The 26,495-nt window shown below is 45.1% G+C and overlaps 3 protein-coding genes across 10 annotated transcripts in view; 2 read left to right on the top strand and 1 right to left on the bottom strand.

The window, feature by feature from the left end:
- The first annotated feature begins 108 nt into the window (after positions 1-108).
- Positions 109-9,385, top strand: DNAJC14 (DnaJ heat shock protein family (Hsp40) member C14). 3 transcript variants are annotated; one of them, XM_023210842.2, is made up of 7 exons: positions 109-370; positions 1,471-2,939; positions 6,612-6,718; positions 6,929-7,048; positions 7,388-7,548; positions 7,645-7,747; positions 7,931-9,385. In XM_023210842.2, exons 2-7 carry the CDS (start codon positions 1,527-1,529, stop codon positions 8,139-8,141), a joined length of 2,115 nt encoding a protein of 704 aa, XP_023066610.1. In that variant the 5' UTR covers positions 109-370; positions 1,471-1,526; the 3' UTR covers positions 8,142-9,385. The 3 variants fall into 3 exon arrangements, with proteins under 3 accessions (XP_023066610.1, XP_023066612.1, XP_023066611.1); XM_023210844.2 differs by lacking the exon at positions 109-370 and adding an exon at positions 526-549 and having other exon boundaries at positions 7,931-9,147; XM_023210843.1 differs by lacking the exon at positions 109-370 and adding an exon at positions 903-1,044 and having other exon boundaries at positions 7,931-9,147.
- Positions 8,434-12,251, bottom strand: ORMDL2 (ORMDL sphingolipid biosynthesis regulator 2). Its single transcript, XM_023210849.1, has 4 exons — positions 12,060-12,251; positions 10,997-11,171; positions 10,677-10,828; positions 8,434-9,878 (listed from the first exon to the last, which is right to left on the bottom strand). Exons 2-4 carry the CDS (start codon positions 11,168-11,170, stop codon positions 9,743-9,745), a joined length of 462 nt encoding a protein of 153 aa, XP_023066617.1. The 5' UTR covers position 11,171; positions 12,060-12,251; the 3' UTR covers positions 8,434-9,742.
- Positions 12,252-12,263: 12 nt separating this feature from the next.
- SARNP (SAP domain containing ribonucleoprotein) overlaps positions 12,264-26,495 on the top strand; it is a 67,611-nt gene continuing 53,379 nt past the window's right edge. For all 6 annotated transcript variants that reach the window (XR_002731389.2, XR_002731388.1, XM_023210856.1 and 3 more), the window contains exons 1-2: positions 12,264-12,506; positions 26,289-26,388. Coding sequence is in view for 4 of the 6 variants with exons in the window: in XM_023210856.1 (XP_023066624.1) it covers positions 12,471-12,506; positions 26,289-26,388 (136 nt within the window). In the remaining 2 variants the exon portion in view is untranslated. The remainder of the gene's footprint in view (positions 12,507-26,288; positions 26,389-26,495) is intronic.

Below are 26,495 nucleotides of genomic sequence, written 5' to 3'. Positions count from 1 at the left end.
CTTAGTCTGCAGGCATTGGTGCAGAGCCCACTTGCCTTGCTTCCAGCGGTGTAACCTGCGGGAATCCTATTCCCACACGCGGAGGGAGGGGTCTTTAAATGGCGGGGCCAGTACTTCCTTAGGACCGCCTCCGTGGACGACGCAGCGCTAGCTGGACTGGCTCGCCTCTCAGCCAACCACTATTTCTTTTCCTTCCCGTCTCTTCCCTGGTGACCCCGGAAGTGGAAGTAGGCCCAGGTCGGCGGCGGCGGCGGGGACGGAAGGCGGAAGCAGAGCGTGAGCGGGAGGCGGAGCCGGGAGAGCAGCTCTCGTAGCTCACCCTGGCCCCAGGCCGGGCGGCTCGAGGGGGAGGAGTTACCGCCGTTCTTCGGTACGTCCGTTTTTTTTGTTTTTATTTTTTTTGTTTGTTTGCTTGCTTGTTTTTGAGATGGAGTCTCGCTCTGTCGCCCAGGCTGGAGTACAGTGGAACGATCTCGGCTCACTGCAACCTCCACCTTCCGGGTTCAAGCGATTCTTCTGCCTCAGCCTCCCGAGTAGGTGGGACTACAGGTGCGCGCCACCACGCTTGGCTAATTTTTGTTTGTTTGTTTTTTTTTTTTTGAGACGGAGTCTCGCTCTGTCGCCCAGGCTGGAGTGCAGTGGCACAATCTCGGCTCACTGCAAGCTCCGCCGCCTCCTGGGTTCACGCCATTCTCCTGCCTCAGCCTCCCTAGAAGCTGGGACTACAGGCGCCTGCCACCTCGCCCGGCTAATTTGTTTGTATTTTTTAGTAGAGACAGGGTTTCACCGTGTTTGCCAGGATGGTCTTGATCTCCTGACCTCGTGATCCGCCCGCCTCGGCCTCCCAAAGTGCTGGGATTACAGGCTTGAGCCACCGCGCCCGGCCTAATTTTTGTATTTTTAATAGAGACGGAGTTTCACCATATTGGCCAGGCTGGTCTCGAACTCCTGACCTCGTGATCCGCCCGCCTCGGCCTCCCAAAGTGCTGGGATTACAGGCGTGAGCCACCGTGCCCGGCCACCTTCGTCCCTTCTACACAGCCGGTGGGTTCCCTGGTAGTCTTTCTTAGGGGCAGCCCTAAGCTCCGCCCCCAGATTTTCCTCCAGGGCCGCACGGCCCCCGCCCTTTACTGGCAGTCTGTGGCCCCCTATCCCGCCACCTTTCCCATTTTCCTAAGAGTGACCCACCCTCCCCCGACCACACCCTTTACGGTACCTCCCTCTTTCCCTGATTGAAGGTTATAGTTTTCTGGGGAAGGAAGAAAAACTTAGGGGATTTGGAGGAGAGGGGAGGGAGCAAGCAGGGTTGTGGTGAGTCTAGTTTTGGCTTATTGCTAGGAATAGCGAATGCCCCCAAAGAACTTGGGAAAACAAGGGAGGTGAATGAATTAAATGTGTCCACTACTTAAGATTGTTTAATTTCTCTCTTGGTCTCATCCTTGACCGTCTCCACCTTGACATCTGTTACAGGCATCAGAACACACCATGATGGCTGTGACCTAAGACCCTCAGGAAGCCCTGGGGTCATGGCCCAGAAGCACCCCGGAGAAAGAGGGTTGTGTGGAGCCCACCACAGTGGTGGTGCCTCCCTCAGGACTTTAGGACCCTCCGTGGACCCTGAAATACCTTCATTCTCAGGACTCAGGGACTCAGCAGGGACTGCTCCTAATGGTACCCGCTGCCTCACAGACCACTCTGGTCCTAAGTACACACAGCACCCAAACCCAGCCCATTGGTTGGACCCAAGCCATGGCCCACCAAGGGGTCCAGGACCACCTAGAGATGCAGAGGACCCTGACCAGAGTGAGACATCTTCAGAAGAAGAGTCAGGAGCGGACCAGGAACTCTCAAAAGATGATGAGGCAGGGTACCAGGAGGATGGGAACCCTTCTTTTCTTTCCATTCCATCTGCTTGCAACTGCCAGGGAACACCTGGAATTCCAGAAGGGCCTGACTCTGAGGGAGGAAATGGCTCTTCTAGCAACTTTTGCCACCACTGTACCTCTCCAACCTTGGGGGAAGATGAAGAGTTGGAAGAGGAATATGATGATGAAGAATCTCTTAAGTTCCCCAGTGATTTTTCACGTGTGTCCGGCGGAAAGAAACCCGCATCCCGGAGACAGCGGCACCGCTTTCCAACGAAGGAGGATACTCGGGAGGGTGGACGAAGGGATCCCAGGTCCCCTGGTCGACATCGGCTGGGCCGGAAACGAAGTCAAGCAGATAAGCGCAGAGGCCTGGGATTGTGGGGAGCTGAGGAACTATGTCAACTTGGACAGGCAGGCTTTTGGTGGCTGATTGAACTGCTGGTATTGGTGGGAGAGTACGTAGAAACTTGTGGCCATCTCATCTATGCATGCAGGCAGCTGAAAAGCAGTGATTTGGACCTTTTTCGAGTTTGGATGGGAGTCTGGACAGGGCGGCTGGGGGGCTGGGCCCAGGTCATGTTTCAGTTTCTAAGCCAGGGGTTTTACTGTGGAGTAGGATTGTTTACCCGTTTTCTTAAGCTGCTGGGTGCTTTGCTGCTCCTGGCTCTGGCTGTCTTTTTGGGCTTTCTACAGTTGGGATGGCGGTTTCTGGTGGGACTAGGTGACCGGTTAGGCTGGAGGGATAAGGCCACCTGGCTCTTCTCTTGGCTGGATTCCCCAGCCTTGCAGCGTTGCTTGACTCTGCTGAGAGATAGCAGGCCATGGCAGCGGCTGGTAAGAATAGTTCAGTGGGGCTGGCTGGAGTTGCCTTGGGTCAAGCAGAATACTAATAGGCAGGGGAATGCACCTGTAGCTAGTGGGCGCTACTGCCAGCCTGAAGAGGAAGTGGCTCGACTCTTGACCATGACTGGGGTTCCTGAGGATGAGCTAAACCCTTTCCATGTACTGGGGGTTGAGGCCACAGCATCAGATGTTGAACTGAAGAAGGCTTATAGACAGCTGGCAGTGATGGTAAGTACCCTTCTGTTTCCTGTTCCTCTCTTTTGTTCCCGTATTTTCTTTTTTTTTTTTCTGAGATGTAGTCTCACCTCGTCGCTCAGGCTGGAGTGCAGTGGCACAATCTCAGCTCACTGCAACCTCCACCTCCTGAGTTCAAGCGATTCTCCTGCCTTAGCCTCATGAGTAGCTGGGATTACAGGTGCGCACCACCATGCCTGGCTAATTTTTTTTGTATTTTTAGTAAAGACGGGGTTTCACCATGTTGGTCATGCTGGTCTCGAACTCCTGATCTCATGATCCATCCGCCTCAGCCTCCCAAAGTGCTGGGATTACAAGTGTGAGCCACAGCTCCTGGCCTGTTCCTATATTTTCTATTCCAGTTTTAGGGAGAGTGGAATAAAGGGAAGGCAGAGTAGAAAGTTAACGGGTAGGTGAAGATTAACTTTTTTTTTTTTTTTTTTTGAGAAGGAGTCTCGCTCTATCTCTTAGGTTGGAGTGCAGTGGCACGATCTTGGCTCACTGCAAACTCCGCCTCCCGGGTTGACGCCATTCTCCTGCCTCAGCCTCCCGAGTAGCTGGGACTACAGGCACCTGCCACCATGCCTGGCTAATTTTTTGTATTTTTAGTAGAGACGGGGTTTCACCGTGTTAGCCAGGATGGTCTTGATCTCCTGACCTTGTGATCCGCCCGCCTCGACCTCCCAAGGTTCTGGGATTACAGGTGTGAGCCACTGCACCCGGCCGGTTAACATATTCTTAGGAAGGAGTCATAAAGACTTTTTGGGCCAGGTGTAGTGGCTCACACCTGTGATCTCAGCACTTTGAGAGGCCAGGCTTGGTGGCGCATGCCTGTAGTCCCAGCTACTAAGGAGGCTGAGGTGGCAGGATCAGTTGAGCCCAGGAGGTCGAGGCTGCAGTGAGCCGGGATCATGTACCTACAGTCTGAGCAACAAAGCCAGACCATGTCAAAAAAAAAAAAAGATCCTTTCCCCTCTACTATGGGGTCTGATCTTCCCTCCATTTTGTTTCTTGTCATGAGATATATTTTTTGAACCTGGTATATTAGGCAATGTAGCACTCATTCACCTGGAATATCTAGGTGAAGTCCCTCTAACTAGAATGGGAAAGAGACCTGTTCAGAGAGCACCTCAGTTGCTCTTCCCTGAACAAATGGGGTTTTTTGTTTTTTTTTAAATGTGGGGCAACCCAACTATTTCTCCCAGAGAAGCAAATATGGACCTAGTGTGGGAGGGTCAGGGAGTGCATGTAAGTATTTTAGCACCAGGTAGGAGAAAACAGGCGGTTTCAAGGTCAGCAACTCAGAATAGGAGAGGGAAAGAAAATGGAAGTGTATGCATATGCATGTCATACATGAAAATATGGTTGCTTTTATTGATAAGAGGGTGTGCAGGGCCGGGCACAGTGGCTCACGCCTGTAATCCCAGCACTTGGGGAGGCTGAGGTGGGTGGATCACGAGGTTAGGAGATCGAGACCATCCTGGCTAACATGGTGAAACCCCATCTCTATTAAAAATACAAAAAAATTAGCTGGGTGTGGTGGCGGGCACCTGTAGTCCCAGCTACTCGGGAGGCTGAGGCAGGAAAATGGCATGAACCTGGAGGGGGAGCTTGCAGTGAGCTGAGATCGTGCCACTGTACTCCAGCCTGGGCGACAGAGCAAGACCTCGTCTCAAAAAAAAAAAAGAAAAAAAAAGAGGGTGTGCAGACGGGAGTTGTGTTGCAACTTATGACTGAGGGAAATGGTTTAATACAAGCATGCTATCAAATTGTATTAGAAGTAGATATTAGATTGATATTAGATACCGGATTGTTACTGCTATTTCTGTACAAATAAAACTATATTATGAATGTAAGTAAGGTGTGTAAATTGGAGGCCTACTTACACTGGAGTGTATGGAGCTGGACTGGTAAAACATCACAGTGTGCAAATTACCTCAATGGCTGCATGACACCAAAAAGGAATGGGCAACTAAAGTTTCCATTAATGATTAAAGGTACAGTAAACCACCACACCTGTAACTTACCAAAGGACTGAATTAATTTGGTGGGAAATGTATGCCCCTTAGTAGGTAGCTTGGTATATATATATATTTTTTGAGACAGGGTCTCACTCCAGTTCCCCAGGCTGGAGTACAGTGGCAGGATCTCAGCTCACTGCAGCCTTGACCCCCCCAGGCTCAGGTGATTCTTCCACCTCAGCTTCCCGAGTAGCTGGAACTACAGTTGTGCAACACCACATCCGGCTAATTTTTTTTATTTTCAGTAGAGATGGGGTCTCACTATGTTGCCTAGCCTGATGTCGAACTCCTGGACTCAAGCAATCCACCTGCCTCGGCCTCCCAGAATGCTGGGATTACAGGCTTGAGCCACTGCGCTTGGCCTGTGCTCTATTTTTAGAGTGGGTAACCATTGTTTACTCTCGTTGTTACTAGTATTAGAGCTCTTTTCTCACCTTCTTTTAGTAGACATCCTGTTTTGGAGAATATTCTTAACAAAAATTCTCATTTTTCAATTTCTCTTGGAGTAGAGATGTAGTTAAGTTCCCCTACCCTCAAAACATCTATCCCTATACCCCAAAGATCTCTCTTGTCCTGGACCAGAGTGTCTCTGGGCTTTTATTGAACCTCTCACTGCCACTAAGCCCTAGTGTGAACATGACTAAAAGGCTGTTCAATTAGCTTGGGAATGTGGGAAATTTAACAGCATTTTAGTTATTTGGCATCAGTCAGGAGACTAGCTTTATCTCTTTTTGGGGAATGGGGATGCATACAATCAGGAAGCTGTAGGAAGAGAGGATATTATTTGTCTCGGAGAGAAGGCTGAAAGTATATAAAAAGCCTCTGAGACCATGATATGCTATTTCATTTCTGAGACTGAAAGGTAGATCACTGTAGGAAGTTTTGGATATGAGAATTTTCTAGTTAAAAAAGAATGAGTTTCAAGATGTAACATCTTTGGAACTCTTATTTTATGACTGATATATGTGTGTGCCGGAGACCAACTGTCCCAATTCATCTGGGATTGAGGAGTTTCTAGAGGCATGGGACTTTTCAGTGCTAAAACTGGGACAGTCTCAGGCAAACTGGGATGATGAATCCACCGTAGTGCCTGATTCTTTGCTACATACTTCATATATATTCTTATTTAATCCCCCCAACAATCCATGATATATATATTCAGGCTGGGTGCGGTGGCACACGCCTGTAATCCCAGCACTTTGGGAGGCTGAGGTATGCAGATCATTTGAGGTTAGGAGTTCGAGACCAGACGTCCAACTAGATGAAACCCCGTCTCCACTAAAAATACAAAAAAATTAGCTGAGTGTGGTGGCGCATGCCTGTAATCCCACCTACTAGAGAGGCTGAGGCAGGAGAATTGCTAGAACCTGGGAGGCGGAGGTTACAGGGAGCTGAGATCGTGCCACTGCACTCTAGCCTGGGCGACAGAGCAAGACTTCGTCTCAAAAAAAAAGATAAGATATTCAAGATAATATAGCTAATTAACAGAGCCGTGAATTGAACCAGATCTGCAGAGCCAGAGCAATTAATCATTAAGCTACGGTGACTCTTCAAAAGGGTGATGAAAGAGAGCCCTTTGATATGAGAATAAACTCAAGGTGGGGAGAGGGTTGGAATGGATTTGTAATGAAATCTGTTTTGGTAGGTTCATCCTGACAAAAATCATCATCCCCGGGCTGAGGAGGCCTTCAAGGTTTTGCGAGCAGCTTGGGACATTGTCAGCAATGCTGAAAAGCGAAAGGAATATGAGATGTAAGTTGGAGATGGGAAATCATCAGATAATGGTAAATGAAAAATCCTCAATAGGAGAGACATCTGGATTTGGGGGTGGAGGCTCGTTGAGGTGGAGAGAACTGAAGTCACTTGTCTTTCTCGCTAGACGGGCCTCAAGAGGCCAATTGATGTGTCTCCCTTTGTCCCTCCCTCAATACCTTCTGACTTACAAAGTGTTTCTTCTCTTAGGAAACGAATGGCAGAGAATGAGCTGAGCCGGTCAGTAAATGAGTTTCTGTCCAAGCTGCAAGATGACCTCAAGGAGGCAATGAATACTATGATGTGTAGCCGATGCCAAGGAAAGCATAGGTATGAAATAGAAGGAGAGGGATGGGACAATCACAGCTCAGGGATTAGGTAACCAAAGATCTTCCTAGTGAGTATTGGTAATTATGAGTTACATCTGTATCTCATAATTAGTAAAAAGACCCTTAAGTTTCTACCTTTGTCATATTGTCAAGAGATTGACTATTTTGATTAGCACTAAGAAAAATTAGCTTTAAGATAGAACATTGAAGGCATATGAAATATCTAAGTGGGGGTAATTTTAGATGTTTCAGCCCTATTTGTGAATAATGATAAGACTACTAGTAATGCCCTAAGTAGGCTTGACAAATTATTAAAGAACTATCCTTCTGTTGGTTGCAGGAGGTTTGAAATGGACCGGGAACCTAAGAGTGCCAGATACTGTGCTGAGTGTAATAGACTGCATCCTGCTGAGGAAGGGGACTTTTGGGCAGAGTCAAGCATGTTGGGCCTCAAGATCACCTACTTTGCACTGATGGATGGAAAGGTGTATGACATCACAGGTACTCTCTGTCCTCTAGAAATACAGGCTCATACTTCCTGATCTTTTATGTGCTCTAAACTGCAATGTTTTGGCTAATTATTTCTCATGTTTACAGAGTGGGCTGGATGCCAGCGTGTAGGTATCTCCCCAGATACCCACAGAGTCCCCTATCACATCTCATTTGGTTCTCGGATTCCAGGCACCAGAGGGCGGCAGAGGTAGGTGGTATTTCTGTCAATAATCTACCCACTATTTCAGTTTTGAATACGGTTTCAGATGGCCTGCTTTTTAGGACACTCAGGGGCCTTATTTTCTAGGAAGTTTGGGAACTGGTAGGTATATCTAACTTTAGGTAACCATATGACTCTAACATCTCTTGCCTTATTTCTGTTTTATCTCAGAGCCACCCCAGATGCCCCTCCTGCTGATCTTCAGGATTTCTTAAGTCGGATCTTTCAAGTACCCCCAGGGCAGATGCCCAATGGGAACTTCTTTGCAGCTCCTCAGCCTGCCCCTGGTGCCACTGCAGCTTCTAAGCCCAACAGCACAGTACCCAAGGGAGAAGCCAAACCGAAGCGGCGGAAGAAAGTGAGGAGGCCCTTCCAACGTTGACGCCCCTTCTCTTTCCTCAAAACAATGTCAGGGAGTCAAAAGGGCTGTGTACAGCACAGGATGGAGTCTGATTTATCCCTCCTCCCCCAACACCTAGGAACTGAATCTTTTTTTTTTGTTTTGTTTTGTTTTTGAGAGACGGAGTCTCGCTCTATTGCCCAGCTGGAGTGCAGTGGTGTAATCTCAGCTTATTGCAACCTCTGTCTCCTGGGTTCAAGCAATTCTCCCATCTCAGCCTCCTGAGTAGCTGGGATTACAGGCACACACCACCACACCTGGCCCAACTAATTCTTTTTTGTATTTTTAGTAGAGACGGGGTTTCACCATGTTGCCCAGGCTGGTCTCAAAATCCTGAGCTCAGGTGACCTACCCGTCTTGGCCTTCCAAAGTGCTGGATTACAGGTATGAGCCACCGCGCCTGGCCTGAATCTTGTCTTTTGACAATACCAAAGAAATAGGGGGTAGCTAGAGTAAAGAACCTAGGGCCTGGACCTGGGCTGGACAGTATATCCCTTTAGGTGTGGGAACTGGGTACTTCCCTGGGGTCTGTATGCCTTTGTCTTGTCATTTGCTTTTAGGGCAGATGACACTTTTTCCCACCCTTTTGAAGCCACAAGTCTGTCTTCTTTCTTGACCCATTTCAGGAGGAGCCCTCTCCTTTACCCTGATATAATATTTAAAAGACAGAACAAGAAAGCATGTAGCCCTAATGATAGGAGATTACCGCATAGAGTTCGGAGAGTGGAAACTGAATTTTCCCTCGACTTTCACTTTGTGGGTAAATCACCCAATTTTAGGCTCTTTTCTGCAAGGATGGCCAAAATTAATCATTTTTAAAAAGTAGATTCATGCCCACTGCCCTTGGGTGAGGGGGAAGGAGGCAGGGGTTCCCAGAAGCCCCCATGTGATTCAAGGGTTTGTATTTTTTTTTTTTAAGTTTGTTCATATTTGTATGTACATACCTATTTAAAGCCAGGGGATTATCTTTCTATAAATGTATAACTGGTAACCTGTATCTTCCCTCTTTTTTGCCCATATAACTGGAGCCCTTTTTCTCATTTGAGAATCCCTTCCCTACGAAGTGTTAAGCTTAGAGTGAAGGGCACCTCCTACTGGACCAAAGGAGAGGGGACTGGAGAATTGTTTTAAGCTTTATACATTAGGTCAGTATTCCATCTTCCTACCCCCGGCCTTATGAGGACAGCTCTCTGCCCTTCCTGCTGATTAAACTGCAGCTATAGCTGGAAAAAATTATTATAAGAAAAATACACAGCAAAACAGAGCTGGAAGGTGGTGGGTGTAGAAGATATGGAAAGATGTAATCACTGAACAAGCTGCCCAAATGGCTTCCTGCTATGGAGGAGAGTGATTTGGCCTTCACCTCACCTGCCTTCCTGATTCAAAGAAACTTGCCGCTGGCAGGACTAGGCCCAGGAGCCCCATTTGCCAATCTCTTCTCTTCTTGGGAGTCTGGGAAAGGTTGTATAATTCTCACGCTTTCAAGGTGTAGAAGACAGTATGGAGAATACGAGAAGGATGTTTTATAGTCCTCTGTTTCACTGCCTTCCCCATGCCCATGGAGCTGTCCCCAAACCCATCCCTCAGTATTTGTTGATGCCAAAGACACGAACCCCATGGAACTGGGGCAGCTTCGGCAGCAGTACACTGAGCAATGAGGCTGTGTTGATGAGGAAGTGAGCAGCATCATACTTGGTATAGAAGCTGGTCAGGAGATAGCTGGGGAGAGAAAAAATAGGGTGAGTGAGGTTGGCCTTCCCTACCCATATTCCTTTTTTTTTTTTTTTAAAGAGACAGTTCTCACTGTTTCCCAGGTTGGAGTGCAATGGCTATTCACAGGTGTGATACGTGCAGTACAACCTCAAATTCCTGGGCTCAAACAATCCTTCTGCCATAGCCTCCCAGGTAGCTGGGACTCCAGGCATGCACCACAGTGCCCTGCTCTTTCTCTTCTATTTTAAATGACCAGTTTTACTGTATATTTACTGTTCTAGATTATCTAAAACTATTCCAGCTATATCAACAGCATTTACTTTGGGGTTCAGGAGATAGCACCTTTAACTGGAGACTATAAGTCAGTATCTGTTAATTGTTAATGACATGGCAAATGACGGCTGAAGCTATTTGTCTGTATGACTGTTAAGAGTCCTCTTTGCTTCCACTCCCTACAGTGTTTTTGAAGATTACTATTAGTTCTGCCTTGATTTACTTATTTTGGCAGTGTAAAATCATTTGGTTTTATTTGGCCATTATCTTTTCTAAGTCCCTTCATTTCCTTACTACCAAGGAGGCAGCAAGGAATGCTTGATTACAGCATTGACGTCTACATTTTATTGCTCTCTGTAGACTTAGAACTAGTATACTTTAATATCTTCAAAGGGTTTTAGATGGGTAGTCTAAACCTTCAAAGGGTTTTAGATGGGTAGCTGTTTTTTAACAGCTTCCCTATGGGCTTTTCTACCTGGCTCTTGGAGCTCTTTCTAACCCAGCATACCCTCATTTCGCCCATAGACTCACAGCACAATAGGAGAGATGCTGAGGAACTTGCGGGAGGAGGTAAACTGGAGCCCATAGTCCATTTGCTCCCAGTGTGTCAGTAGCCGAGCCTTTCCTTGGTCAGGAGTCTCAAAGGGTGTCCCTTTCACCGTATGAAGGAAGACATACATAGCCTGGGAACAGGGAAGGTGGCAGTGTGAGGGGCAGAAAGTAGTTCTTCAGTCAAAGAATTATGTTAAGATCCCAAAAGGAACCCATAAATCCCCAAACAATTGGTGATTTTATTTTGCTTTTGGTCGGGAAACCCTGGGGTGGGTACAAGGCTGCGGTTTAGTGCTCACCAGGTTATGGATGACGTTGGTCAGGGTCCAGACAACAGGAATGCTGAAGAAGGGGATGCTGAGTAGAACCACATGCAGCAGTCCTACCAAGATGATGTAGGCCAGCCAGATGCCTCGGCTATTCATCACTCGAGTGTTGGGGTTTACTTCGCTGTGTGCCACCCCCACATTCATCCTAGCCATAATGGGGGATCAGGCAGGAGTCCAACTCAGTTTTTTCTCAACCCCTCTTTGAGCTTTCTCCCAGCTGTCTCTCAGATAGCCCCAATTCCCTGAACTCTATTGGGAATGAAGAACTTACCCATCATGCAGAAAATAAAAACTGAAAACTTGGGGAAAACTTTAAAAGACAAGAAGAGTCCTTACTACATTGTAGAGACATAGTCATTTTTGCTCTGATCTTTACACTTCAACTGTAACATGAAGGTGTATGTAGACTTGGGGCACTCCCTTCAGTGAGCGAGGGAAATAGGAGTATCTAACTTTCCTGAAGAAGTTAATAACCATGAAGAGGTTACGCACACCCAGTATTCCAAGAGAAAGTCATGGAATCATCAAAGAACCACTAAGAAGGGATGACAGAGTAAAGCTCACTCTGGTCCCCACTTTGTTCTCTGGGGCTTGTCCACCTTCTCTCACACCTCCGTGGCATGTAAGCAGTCAGCATCCCCATTACTTCTCTCAAGCGTGGGGCACGACAACAACTTGCCCACGGCTTCTGGACTGGGTTCGGAAGGGACCTGAGCTCAACGCCTGGAGAGATGGAGCCTTGGCTCTGACTCCAGGGGCGGTAGTGATTATTATCTGAACTCGGTTCTTTAAAATTGTGGTAGCTCTTAAGCTGATGATGTCTGGTTAGGAAGCGGCTGTTGCCCGCCCCATCCCCACCGCCAGTTCCTTAAGCCCGCCCCATGCCCCTCCCAGCTTCCTCCTCACGTTCGTCGGTTTTTTCAGGGCTCCCTTCAGCGCTCCCCTCTCAATATTTAGGTCACCGCTTCCTCGGCGCCCCTTTCGTCTCCCACCATTTTTCCTCAGCAACCCTTATGGTCTTTGCAGCCCCTACCTGCCAGCTCAGATCCCCGTCCCGGCTACGGGCGCAGCGCCGGCAACCACACCTGAAGTCTCCAGGAAGTAACGCCTCCCCGTCTGCCCCTTTCCTATTGGGGGAACAGAATCAGCGCTGCCACCACCCATTGGTTGGTGATCTGTAATGCGATGCACAATTGGTTGCCATTTCTGTCGTTCTCAAGCTACAATGCCCGCCCCTTTCCCTGTTCCACCTTTTGAAAGCGGTGGGGAAAGCTGCCTAGAGAAGTGAGAACGACGTCAGCTATTGACCAATGGGAAGAGTTGATGGTATGGCGTGGGAGCAAGAGTGACAACGATTGGTCAGCCTTGCATCTCTACGCCTAAGGCGGGAGCTCCTGGAGGCGGAGGCAGCCCGTGGGGGCCTAGTGGAGTGAGGGGTAACAAGATGGCGACCGAAACGGTGGAGCTCCATAAGCTGAAGGTACAGTGAATCGGGGAAGGGCTGAGTTGGACTTTTCTAGGAACTGAATTCTACAGGGTGGCTTGCGCCTTCTCCTACGTGTTGTCTTTGCAGCCTTTTCCACTTCGTTTCGGCTCCCACTGTAGCTCTTTTGTGCCACCGTTCCACACTACGCCTTCCCTAATTTCCCATTTCTCCTCACGGTTTTACTGCTGTATTTATTTGTTATTTCTGCTCCCTTCATCGTTGTATCGTCCGTCATCCTTCCCTATCGGGTTGTGTAAGTGCCTTCTACCTGTTATACTCCTCGTTGCTTTTCAGGGCTACATTACGTCAGTTGGTCCCTCCTTTTTGCCCCATGTCGGACCCAGGATCCGTTTTTCTTCCCTGGGATGATGTTTCCTGTCTGTCGTCCGAAGCTGAGATTCCCCTGTTAGCAAATGGTGGCATTTTTGTGTATTTCTCTCTAAATAGGTCCCAGACACTCAGAAAATACTTTCACTCCCCTTTTCTAGGTGGGATTATGCCCCCAGGCCGAATTTTGAAACCAGGGAGAGGCCTCTCAGAAAAGATCGGTCTCGCCTTAGAAGCCTGGGATTGAGGAGACCTTGAGAATAGTAGAAGTACACAGACACCTCAGATTTAAAAGTTTTCGAGTTCTCTCACGCGGCTCTCGGCCCGCCAGCCTTCCTCACACACCATCTCCTACCACCAGAGAGAACTCATAGCTGCAATATTTGGGAAAAACAGTTCCAAGGTTAAGATTATCTCTTTTCCATTTCATATCTCGGATGGGCCCTGCATCTCCTGGTGTTACCATTGGCTGACACTGAATCACAGAAGCTGTTTTAAATTGTCTTATGAGAATCTTGGTGGTTTTCTCACACTTAGATATATAAAAACGTTAAAAATATATTAAAAAGAAGAAAACTTTAAAAAGTATTTTCTTTAAGGGTAAATTAAGATAATCTTGATTGTGGTTTCACAAGTAGTTTTTCTCATTACATGTTTTGGACAAACCAGGCTGATATAGCTGAAACTGAAAAGTGATCCTTTAAAGCTTGAAGAGTTTTTTTTGTTTTGTTTTGTTGTTGTTGTTGTTTAAGAAAGCTTAAGGGTAGTAAGGGTAGGGAGAGGACCCTTCTTTAGTCACTTGTTAGTTGACCCCAATTAGTCTTTCTGTGAAAGCTGGTGTTTTTCTAACTCTTGGATTCTAAACTCTATTAGTGGATTTTTGTGTTATTCTGGAGTTATTATTAACTTGATGGTACTGAAATGCATAGATTAATCAGTGGTCTCCTGATATTGTGATGATTAAAAAAAAAATTGAGCAATCATCTCCACTTTGTGTGTATATACTGTACTTATAGAAATTGTATACTTCCGTACTGTTATAAAACATACACAGAAAAGGAATTTTTGAATGAGATAAAAAGGAACTATGAATAGAAGAGCTAATATTTTCTTCCTATTTGTCCTATTTTTGAAATCCCTGGAGTAAGTCACCAGCTGCCCGATGACTTACTTGCATTTATAGATTGTGTTGGTTTATGGAGTTCCTCCTTTCATCAAATCTGTATTTGTCAGGTCTATGTTAAATTTGTATTTGATTGGATAAGTAACTTTTACATAAAGTCCTCTGACCTGATTTTAGTGTTACAGTCTAAGAGAACATTAGGCATTCCTGACAGCCTAAAAAGGACTCGCTCTTTAATCACATTTGCTTGTCTTTGCTTTTTCTCTAGAGCACTTCTTAACCTTTTGGAGGTCACAGATATCTTTGAAACTCTGATGAAAGGTATGGACCCTCTCCCCAGAAAAAGGCATGTACACTTATTTTGCATGCAGTTTGAGGGGCTTCATAAAACTACCTTGTAGCCCTGAGGAGTCCATGGACCTCTGGTTAAGAACTCATGCCTTTGGCTGGGCGTGGTGGCTCACACCTGTAATCCTAGCACTTTGGGAGGCGGAGGCGGGTGGATTGCTTGAGGCCAGGAGTTCGAGACCAGCCTGGGCAACATGGCGAAACCCCGCCTCTACCAAAAACGCAAAAATTAGCCAGGTGTGATGGCAAGTGCCTATAGTCCCAGCTACTGAGGAGGCTGAGGCACAAGACTGGCTTGAGCCCGGGATGGAGGTTGCAGTGAGCCGAGATGGTGCACTGCACTCCTGCCTGGGGGACAGTGAGACTTCGTCTCGAAAAGAAAAAAAGAACTCATGCCTTTGATTCTGATTTTTAGGGCAGTTAATGTTCCACTGGCGATCTTGATGCAATGATCCTGACTTCTGGGTTGACTTGGGGTTTTATTGCCTTTAAAAAAAATCTTGGCTGGGCCCAGTGACCCACACCTCTAATCCCAACTCTTTGGGAGGTGGAGGCCAGGAGTTTGAGACCAGCTTAGACAACATAGTGAGACCCTGTCTCTACAAAAAATTAAAAAATTAGCTGGGCATGGTGGCGCACACCTGTAGTCCCAGCTCCTCAAGAGGCTGAGGTGGGAGGATTGCTTGAGCCTGGAAGGCCAAGGCTGCGGTGAGCTGTGTGATAATTGCTCCACTGCACTTCAGCCTGGGTGACAAAGGGAGACCTTGTCTCAAAAAAAAAAAAAAAAAAAGAAAAGAAAAAAATATCTCCATTGTCATAAAGAGAATTTTGGGCTTTGGTATGGAACTTCAGGGGAAGGGAATACCTTTGAAGCAGGAAGGAAACATAGTATGTATCTGAGTTGATATGTAATGTCATATCAACAGCAAATTTCTGAGGATTTTGTAGAAATGCATTCTTTTTTTTTTTTTTTTTTTCATTGAGATGGAGTCTTGCTCTGTCGCCCAGGCTGGAGTGCAGTGGCAACATCTTGGCTCACTGCAACCTCCGCCTCCCAGGTTCAAGCGATTCTCATGCCTCAGCTCCCGGAGTAACTGGGATTACAGGCATGAGCCACCATGCCTGGCTAATTTTTGTATTTTTAGTAGAGACGGGGTTTCACCATGTTGTTGGCCCGGCTGGACTTGAACTACTGACCTCAGGTGATCCTCTTGCCTTGGTCTCCCAAAGTGCTGGGATTATAGGCATGAGCCACCGCACCTGGCCCATTCTAACACAAAATTTTGGAAAGAGAGATTGAACTGTGGATGAAAATGGCTTGAACTGTAACAGTATCAGATATCCAGTCAAACATCAGAAAAGGAACTATTGCAGAGGAGAGGAGAAAGTGGTAGTGGTGTCAGTGTTGAGAATAGTGAGACATTTGTATTGAAAAGTGAAGTGAGGAAATACATTGGCAGTTGAAGATAGTTTGGAAAGGAAAATAGGTAAACTCTAAAGGTAAATCAAGAGTGATGTTGAAAAGGGCTTTCTAAGTTGTATAAGGAATTCTGGCCTTTGTCATGTAATAAGTAGGGCTGGGAGCCTTTGGAAGTTTGAAAGGAAGAGCTTGATGTGATCAGCTTGTATTCTGTTGGCAGATGGGATTTGTAGGGGGAGTGATTTCACCACTTAGATGTTTATTTTTAGTCATTCCCCTGCTTAAAACCTTTAAATTGTGTCCCTGCCAGTTTCTGCAGCATAGTTACTAACACTTAAGCTACTGCGGCCTTATTTTATTTCATTTCTTCAGAATGGTTGTCTTCATCAGTTGCTAACACTTAGCATTTATTATGTGGCAAAGCACTGTTTGAAACCATTTGCATGCACTGATTTAATTCTCATAATAACCCCATAAGGTAAATACCTGTATTATCCTCATTTGAAAATCAGAAAAACTGTAGCTCAGAGAGAGTAACTGAGTAACTTGCCTTAGGTTGCACAGCTAATATGTGGTATATTAAATCCAAGCAGGCTGGGCGCAGTGGCTCATGCCTGTAATCCCAGTACTTTGGGAGGCTGAGGCGGGTGGATCACCTGAGGTCGGGAGTTCGAGACCAGCCTGACCAATATGCAGAAACCCCGTCTTTACTAAAAATACAAAATTAGCTGGGTGTGGTGGCGCATGCCTGTAATCCCAGCTACTCGGGAGGCTGAGGCAGGAGAATCGCTTGAACCTGATAGGCGGAGGTTGCGGTGAGCCGAGATGGTGCCATTGCTCTCCAGCCTGGGCAACAAAAGTGAAACTCCATCTCAAAAAAAAAAAAAAACAACAAAAAACAAATCCAGGCAGCCTGTCTCCAGAATTCCTGTTCTTAATCATCGTACACTGCTTCTCCTTTTTACCTCAACCCAGAACGTTCACATATGCTGCAGTTGGAGTTTTCTTTTGGCTGTAGTACTTCTGCCAGCCTTCCTCCCTAACACCTTTATCTAATTAGTTACTACACCCCTTTCAGGTGTTTCACTCAAATATTATTTACCCAAGGAAGCTTTCTCTGTTCTATCCACACACATGGTCAGGCCGCTTTTTATATAGTTTCATAGGACCCTGTATGTTCTTTAAAAATCAGCTGAACATGCCGGGCGCAGTGGCTCATGCCTGTAATCCCAGCACTTTGGGAGGCCGAGGTGGGCGGATCATGAGGTCAGGAGTTCAAGACCAGTCTGACCAACGTGGTGAAACCCCGTCTCTACTAAAAATACCAAAATTAGCCAGGCCTGGTGGTGCGCACCTGAAACCCCAGCTACTCGGGAAACTGAGACAGGAGAATCTCTTGAACCCGGGAGGCAGAGGTTACAGGAGCTGAGATCGCACCATTGCACTCCAAGTCTGAGCAACAGAGTGAGACTCTGTCTCAAAAAAAAAAAAATCAACTAAACACTATCTGATCAATGATTGGCTTGTTCCCTCCCTGCAAGATTGTAAGCTCCGAATGGGAAGGACTCTCTGTTTTGCTCATGATTATTTCCCTGTATCCAAGATAATACTTGATACACAGTAGGTGCTCAATAATGATTTGTCGAGTGAATAAGCATGTCAAGAGTTCAAAAGAATGGGAATGAATTTGAAAGACATTTAGGATGTAGTAGAATTTCAAGTATTTATGGATCAGTTAGATATGGGAAGAATGAAAGATGACTCCAGGGTTTGGGCAGTGATACCTTTAGTCTGGGTTGGGAGGAGAAGAAGCCAGTTTTGTGCAGAAGAGATAAGTTCAGTTTGAGGCTTAAGTGTCTGTGGGACATCCATTTGGAGATGTCAGGTAGTCAGTTGGAAACGTGGGTCTTTCACTCAAGAGCTGAAAGCTGATGATGCAGACTTGGTTTATTCAGAAAATATGGACACCTGCCATGTCCCAGTTACTGTGGGTGACAGAGATACAGCAGTGAACAAGACAGACAAAATCCTTGCTCTCAGAGAGCTTGTATTTTACTGAGCTTTTATTTTACAAAATAAAAAGTAAAATTTATGGTATGTCAAATGGTGATTGATAAGGCACATAGAGAAAAATAGGAGAAAGGAATAGGGAGTACAATGGGAAGGGTATGGTAATTTTAAGTAGGGTGACTGGGGAAGGCCTCATTAACAAGGAGATGATTACAAAAAGACTTTAAGGAGGTGAAGGAATGAGCTATGCAAAGTGTTAGAGGAATAGTACAAGACCAGTTTGGCTTATCAGAGTGAGCAATGGTAATTAGATAATGGTAGGGGAGGGCAAACTTGTAGGACCTTTTAGGTGATAGGATTCAGCCTTTTACCCTTAGTGAGATAGGAAACCAGTGGATGATGTTTGACTAGAGGAGTGACATGTTCTGACTTAAATTTTCAAACGATCACTGTTACTTTGTTGAGAGTAAGTTGTAGTGAGGCAAGGGCTGAAGAGTTTTGACAATAATCTGTATGAAAGAAAGACTAGAGTAGTAGCGTTTGCAGTGGTGAGAAGGGTTTGATTCTGAATATATTTTAAAGATAATGCTGATAAACTTTGCTACTGATTGAGATCAGGAAGTGAATTAGCCTTTGATATAAGTGGAATGACAAGAGGCGCAAAGAAGAAATCTTAGTGAATATTTACGGGTTTGGGTGGAAGAAGAGCTAGCAAGGAGGCTGAGGAGAAGAGAATGAAAGAAAGAAGTGCCAAGACTTTGGCAGTTAATATTGGGCATAAATGAGAGATACTTGAGCTGGTATATTGGCCTACCATTTACAAGCTGTGGTTTGTTTGTTTGTTTTTTGAGACAGTGTCTTGCTTTTTCTCCCAGGCTGGAGTGTAATGGCATAATCAGGGGTCACTGCAGCCTCAGTCTTCCTGGACTCAAGTGATCCACCTCAGCCTCTGCTCCCACCCAGTAGGTGGGACTACAGGGGCACATCACCACACCTGAACTGTGTATTTTTTAATTTTCTTGTAATTTCCAAGTCTCCCTGTGTTGCCCAGGCTGGCCTCAAACTCCTGGCTTTGAGCAATCCTCCCACCTCAGCCTCCCAAAGTAATGGGATTACAGGCATGAGCCACCACATCTGGCCAAGCTGTGTGATATTTAAGCAAGTTATTGAATTTCTTTAAGCCTAATTGTAATACCAACCACTTAGGTTCCTTGTAAAGATTTTGAGTTCCTATCATATATGTTATAGGTGATATAAAACATTTCTGCCTTCAAAGAATTTACAAACTATACGTTGACATAACATGAAAAAGATGATTTCTTTTTTTTTTTTTTTTTTGAGACGGACTCTTGCTCTGTCAACCAGGCTGGAGTGCAATGGCGTGGTCTCGGCTCACGGCAGCCTCTGCCTCCTGGGCTCAAGCCCTTCTCCTCCTGCCTCAGCCTCCCGAGTAGCTGGGATTACAGGTGCCTGCCACCACGCCCAGCTAATTTTTGTATTTTTAGTAGAGACAGGGTTTCACCACGTTGGCCAGGCTGGTCTTGAACTCCTGACCTCAGGTGATCCACCTGCCTTGGCCTCCCAAAGTGCTGGGAATACAGGCGTGAGCCACCACGCCTAGCCAACATGAAAAATATTTCTGATAAAATATTTTAATCAAAATTTGGCCAGGTGTGGTGGCTCACGCCTGTAATCCCAGCCCTTTGAGAGGCCAAGGTGGGAAGATCACCTGAGGTCAGGAGTTCAAGACCAGCCTGACCAACATGGTGAAATCCCATCTCTTCTAAAAATACAAAATTAGCTTGGCATGGTGGTGTGCACCTGTAATCCCAGCCACTCGGGAGGCTGAAGCAGGAGAATTGCTTGAACCGGAGAGACGGAGGTTGCAGTGAGCCAAGATTGTGCCACTGTACTCCAGCCTGAGTGACAAGGATGAAACTGAGTCTCAAAAAAAAAAAAAAAAAAATTCAAGATCAATTAATTAGAAGAAATCACAGGGCAAGCTGGGCACGGTGTCTCATGCCTATAATCCTAACCAACACTTTGGGAGGCTGAGGCAGGAAGATCACTTGAGCCCAGGAGTTTAAGAACAGCCTGGGCAACTCTACAGGAAATTAAAAAATTAGTTGGCTGTGGTGGCACACACCTGTGGTCCCAGCTATATAGGAGGCTGAGGCAGGAGGATTGTTTGAGCCCCAGAGGTCAAGGCTGCAGTGAGCCATGATCACGCTGCTGCATTCCAGTCTGGGCAACAGAGCAAAACCCTGAGTCAAAATAAACATAAATAGAAATCACAGGGCAATGCATGATTAATGTGAAATGTATTATGGGGGTAAGTTGATATGTCCTTTCTCTGTGGGTTGGATAGGTAGAATAGAGAATGCTTATTGACCCTGAAAAATAAGATTTAAAAAATTATTTGAATGGGTAATCATGCATAAGTTTACAAAAGAGTATATGGTAAAAAGTTTCTTTCCTACACTTTTCCCGAACTAGCTTCCTCTTCTCAGATTCAACCAGTGTTAACTTACCTGTTTCTTCTCCAGGCATCGTGTTTATATACATTATACAGAGACGTGTGTGTATTATTTTTTACATTAATGTTAGTGTTCTATATAGAATGTTCTATAACTTTTTTTTTTTTTTTGAGACAGGTTCTCCCCTCTGTCACCCAGGCTGGAGTGCAGTGGTGTGATCATGGCTTACTGTAGCCTCAACCTCCTGGACTCAAGTGATCCCCCTGCCTTAGCCTCCAGAGTAGCTAGGACTACAAGTGTGCACTACCTTGCTCAGCGAGTTTTTTGTTTTTTGAGAGACAGGGTCTCACTGTGTTGCCCAGACTGGTCTTGAACTCCTAGGCTCAAGTGATCCTCCTGTGTCGACCTCCCAAAGTACTAGGATGACAGATGTGAATCACTATGCCTACCTAGCTGTTTTTTTTGTTTGTTTGTTTATTTTCTTCTTGGGACAACGTCTTGCTATGTTGCCCAGGCTGGAGTGCAGTGGCATGATCATGGCTCATTGCAGTCTCAGCCTCCCAGATCCAAGTGATCTTTCCACCTCAGCCACCTTAGTAGCTGGGACTGTAGGCACATGCGACTATGCTTGGCTGATTTTTTTTTTCTTCAGTAGCCTTACTGAGATATAATTCACGTACCATACAATTCATCCAGTATACCTGTTAAAATATTTTTTGTTTGTTTTGAGACAGGGTCTCCCTTTGTCACCCAGGCTGGAGTGCAGTAGCATGATCTCAGCTCACTGCAGCCTTGACTTCTTGGACTCAGGCCATCCTCCAGCCTTACCCCTCCAGTAGCTGGGACTACAGGTGCATGCCACCACGCCTGCCTGTTTTTGTATTTTTAGTAGAGATGGGGTTTTAACATGTTGGCCAGGCTGGTCTCGAACTCCTGGACTCAAGTGATCTGCCTACCTCCAGCCTCCCAAAGTGCTGGAGTCAAAACATTTCAAATCAAATCAAATCAATTTAGAAAAATGGGGTAAGATTTTATGTTAGTCCTATTTTCAGTTTTAAAAGGTTTTATTTAGTTCTGCTAATGTAATTGTGCTGAAATATGTGCAAAAAGAAATGACATCATTTTCAGCTATTTTATGTTTTTATTAATCTGTTTCTCATTCATTCATTCATTCTTTTGAGGCTAGGTATCGCTGTGTTGCCCAGGCTGGAGTACAATGGTGTAATCACAGTGATATAGCAGCCTTGACCTCCCAGGTTCAAGCGTTCCTCCCACCTCGGCTTCCCTAGTAGTTGGGACCACAGGCGTGTGCTACCTTGTGTGACTAATTAAAAAAAATTAAAAAAAAATTTTTTTTTTTTAGGAACAGGGTCTCACTCTATTGCCCAGGCTGTTCTTGAACTCCTGGGCTCAAAGCTGTCCTCCTGCCTCAGCCTTCCAACGTGCAGGGACTACAGGCAAGAGCCACCATGCCCAGCCTCTTGTTTCCTTTTTAAAATAATGTCCTAGTATATGAGAAGAACTCACTATATAACAAAAGAAGTAATACAACATTATGTAAAAGCTGTATGTAGGCTGAACGCAGTGGCTCACACCTCCCTACAAATGATATATGTAAATGTTAAGTGATCTGTAAGTGCTGGGATTACGTATGACTTTTATTTTCCTCTAAACTTTTCAGAATTTTCTAACTATTCTACAGTGACCATAATACTTTTATAACAAACTAACAAAAAACTTAAAGTGTAATTAAAATCAAAAGACTTGTTCTCCAGGAAGTGGAAAGAAAAGTATCAGCGTAAGAAAGAACGATTCTTTTAAAAAAAAAATTCTTTTTTTGGAGATGGAGTCTCGCTCTGTCACCCAGGCTGAAATGCAGTGGTACGATCTCGGCTCACTGCAGGCTCCGCCTCCCAGGTTCGCGCTATTCTCCTGCCTCAGCCTCCCGAGTAGCTGGGACTACAGGTGCCCCCCATCACGCCCAGCTAATTTTTTTTTTTTTTTTGTATTTTTAGTAGAGACAGGGTTTCACCATGCTAGCCAGGATGGTTTCAATCTCTTGACTTCATGATCGGCCCGCCTCGGCCTCCCAAAGTGCTGGGATCACTCCCAAAGGCGTGAGCCACCGTTCCCGACCAAAAAACCTTTTTTTTTTAAAATAGAGATGGCGTCTCATGGTGTTGCCCAGGCTGGTCTCAAACTTCTGGGTTCAGGTAGTCCTCCTGCCTTGGCCTCACAAGGGACTGGGATTGTAAGCATGAACCACTAAAATCAAGATTCTTACTTAATAAATGGACATTAAAGATGACTTATAATGTTATTTAAGGAATGGTTCACAGGCCTCTGCTGGTCCATGAACTAGCTGTTCCTGGTTAGTGGTGAGATAAATACAAAAATTGAGTGTAAGCTTTTAGAAAGTTTTATAGCAGTTTGATAACACTGCGATATCCAAGTGTGCGCTCATTTTTGTAGTAATTGATTTTTATTGTTATTGCAAAAGTATTGCTCTATGACCTGATTGGAATATTGTAAAAAGCAACCTTATCAGCCTATTTAAAAGTACATTGAGCTGGGCACAGTGGTGTGTACCTGTAGTCACAGCTGGAGGTTGGGGTGGGAGGATTAGTTGAGTTCAATAGTTTAAGTTCAGCCTGAGCAACATGGCGAGACCACTGTCTCTAAAAATAAATAAAATAAAAATACATTGATTTGTGAAACTATGAAATCTGAGACCAGTGATTTAGTACTTATTAAATATAAAGCACTTACTAGCTGTCAGGCACTGTTGTAAATGCTTTATAGAATTTTTGATTTAAGGCCGGGTGCGGTGGCTCATGCCTGTAATCGCAACACTTTGGGAGGCCGAGGCAGGCGGATCACAAGGTCAGGAATTCGAGACCAGCCTGGCCAATATGGTGAAACCCCGTCTCCACTAAAAATACAAAAATTAAATAGGTACGGTGGCGTGTGCCTGTAGTCCCAGCTACTCGGGAGGCTGAGGCAGGAGAATCACTTGAACCCGGGGGGAAGAGGTTGCAGAAGCTGAGGTCGTGCCGCTGCACTCCAGCCTGGGTGATACAGTGAGACTTCGTCTCATAAAAAAACCAAAATATATATATATATATATTTAGCAGAGATAGCGTTTCACCGTGCTAGCCAGGATGGTCTGGATCTCTTGACCTCATGATCCTCTTGACCTAATGATCCTCATTATATATAAAATATATATATATATATACTTTTTTTTTTTTTATGGCTCACACCTGTAATCCCAGAACTTTGGGAGGCCAAGGCAGGTGGATCACTTGAGGTCAGGAGTTTGAGACCAGCCTGGCCAACATGGTGAAACCCTGCCTCTAGTAAAAATACAAAAATTAGCCAGGCGTGGTGGCGGGCGCCTGTAATCCCAGCTACTCAGGAGGCTGAGGCAGGACAATTGCTTGAACCCAGAAGGCAGAGGTTGCAGTGAGCCGAGATCGTGCCACTGTACTCCATCCAGGGCACCACAGCAAGACTCCATCTCAAAAAAAAAAAATTTTTTTTTACTTAATCTTCATAACAACCCTATGAAATAGGTACTGTTATTGTTCCCATTTCACAAGTAAGGAAACTGAGGCACAGAGAGGTGAAGTTATTCATATAAGGTTGCAAGTAGTAAAACTGGAATTCGCACCTAAGTATTCTGGCTTCAGAGTCTATGTTTTCCAGTCACTCTGCAGTCATTTTTTTTTAAAAAAACAGGCTAAAGCCTTCAAAATAATTTTTTTTTTTTTGAGACATAATTTCGTTCTTGGCATCCAGGCTGGAGCACAATGGCGCGCTCTCAGCTCCCTGCAACCTCTGCGTCCCAGGTTCAAGCCGTTCTCCTGCCTCAGCCTCCTGAATAACTGGGATTACAGGCATGCGCCACCATGCCTGACTAGTTTTATATTTTATATTTTAAGTTTTATTTATTTTTTTGAGACAGTCTCATTCTTTCACCCGCTGGAGTGCAATGGCACGATTTCGGCTCACTGCAACCTCCGCCTCCTGGGTTTAAGCAGTTCTGTTGCCTCAGCCTCCTGAATAGCTGGGATTATAGGTGCCTGTCACCATGCCCAGCTAATATTTGTATTTTTAGTAGAGACAGGGTTTCACCATGTTGACCAAGTTGGTCTTGGAACTCCTGACTTCAGTTGATCTGCCCGCCTAGGCTCCCCAAAGTGCTGGGATTATAGGCCTGAGGCACCGCACCCAGCCTAGTTTTGTATTTTTAGTAGAGATGGGGTTTCACCATGTTAGCTAGGCTGCTGTTGAACTCCTGACCTCAGGTGATCTGCCCGCCTTGGCCTCCCAAAGTGCTGGGTAACAGGCGTGAGTCCCCGGCCTAAAAATAATATTTTTTTCTTTTCTTTTTTTTTTTGAGGCGGAGTCTTGCTCTGTCACCCGGGCTGGAGTGCGGGCTGGAGTGCGGTGGCCGGATCTCAGCTCCCTGCAAGCTCCGCCTCCCGGGTTTACGCCATTCTCCTGCTTCAGCCTCCAGAGTAGCTGGGACTACAGGCGCCTGCCACCTCGCCCGGCTAGTTTTTTGTATTTTTAGTAGAGACAGGGTTTCACCGTGTTAGCCAGGATAGTCTCGATCTCCTGACCTCGTGATCTGCCTGTCTCGGCCTCCCAAAGTGCTGGGATTACGGGCTTGAGCCACCGCGCCCCGCCAATAATTTTTAATGGATGATTGCCTACCATGTTCCTCAGTAGAGGTTGCTTTCGGCTTGTTGGGTTGGGCACTTCCGTTCATAGCATCACCGCCTGCCTGCCCCATTCACTAAATGCTTTACCAGTCATTGTGATATGTTTTAAAAATAGAAAAAAACTCTCCACTCTTCATTATGAAATGTTCCCCTGGCTGAAAAATGTAGAAATGCAGAGCATACTCCATAGTTGTAAAATTTTTTGTCTAAAGGAATCTGCCTTCTAGCTTCTGATTGGTCATAGATCTGTGCTTCAAAACAAAAAAGGTCATCTTTCAGACCAAACATCTATCTGTGTGTTGATCTGCATATAGAATTTCTGGAGCCTTTCTTTCCTGCTTGTTCTCCTGGGTCAACATGTCATTGTGCTTCATAAAATAAGAATATAGAGCCTAGTAAGGCCATTACATCATTTATTATGGAGTCTGTATTTCAGTTACCTATGACTTATAGGTAACAAATCATACTGTTAACCTTCTTTGCCTAAAATTCTGAGGTCTTTATCCTTTGAGTTACTATTGAGCCAATCCTCACTTATCCAGTTTTTGTATAACTTAAGTTTTGAATCTAAGTATAGGAATTTATATGTATACCTTATCCCTTCTAAATTGAGTCTTTGTTTTGGCTTATTAGTCCTGAAGAAGTGTTTTTTTTCTTTTTTCTGTTTCTGTGGTGTTTTTTAAGCTCAGTTATGTCCGTAATACATCAATTATCCTCCTCCTATTGTCTGTAAAATTGATGAACTTAGCTTTTATATCCTTAGATAAGTTACTGATTTTAAAATCTTCAGCAGAACTCTAGGGTATACCATTAGATATTTCTTCCCATTTTGACATAGATCCTTTAATCAGTTCATTGTTGACATTAGCTAATGTATCTACTTGATTCTATGGTGGTTAGATCTGTATGCATATATATGGTAGATTGTAATAAAGGATCTGGGATAATAAGTGGTAAGGAGAATCTGCTTTTAGATCATTGGATTTTTCTGCTTGAAGGTTCATTCTTCCAATATGCTGGCTGCCACAGTAATCTTTGGAATAAAACCTTTTTCCCCTTTAGAATATTTAGAAATAACTAGATATTTGTGACAGTAGGTATGCAAATAGATGAAGTTTTTATTAAAGTGTGATGTTTATTCTTAGGCAGTTCCTCTTGTGTATTGAATATCATTAGAGGAAAATGGATCATTGTTGTGGACCTAGAGTCTTGGTAGAATTAATGGCAGTAATTTGGGATGGAACTTCATTTTCTTTTTTTCTTTTCCTTGTGGGAACTACCATTTTATTCACTGATGTTTATCCTGTTAACTAAGGAAAAGTTTTATTTTTTTCCCCTCAGCTTGCTGAACTAAAGCAAGAATGTCTTGCTCGTGGTTTGGAGACCAAGGGAATAAAGCAAGATCTTATCCACAGACTCCAGGCATATCTTGAAGAACATGGTGAGTACTTTGTGGAGGCAGAGTGATGTGAGTGAGGGGATTTTCAGGCTTTGACACTGAAAAGATTTCTTTTCTTTTTTTTTTTTTTTAAGTCATTAGTGTTGTAA

Source organism: Piliocolobus tephrosceles, chromosome 10 (assembly GCF_002776525.5).
Source record: "Piliocolobus tephrosceles isolate RC106 chromosome 10, ASM277652v3, whole genome shotgun sequence".
Taxonomy (NCBI): Eukaryota; Metazoa; Chordata; class Mammalia; order Primates; family Cercopithecidae; genus Piliocolobus; species Piliocolobus tephrosceles.
This window is presented reverse-complemented; position numbering and strand designations above follow the sequence as displayed.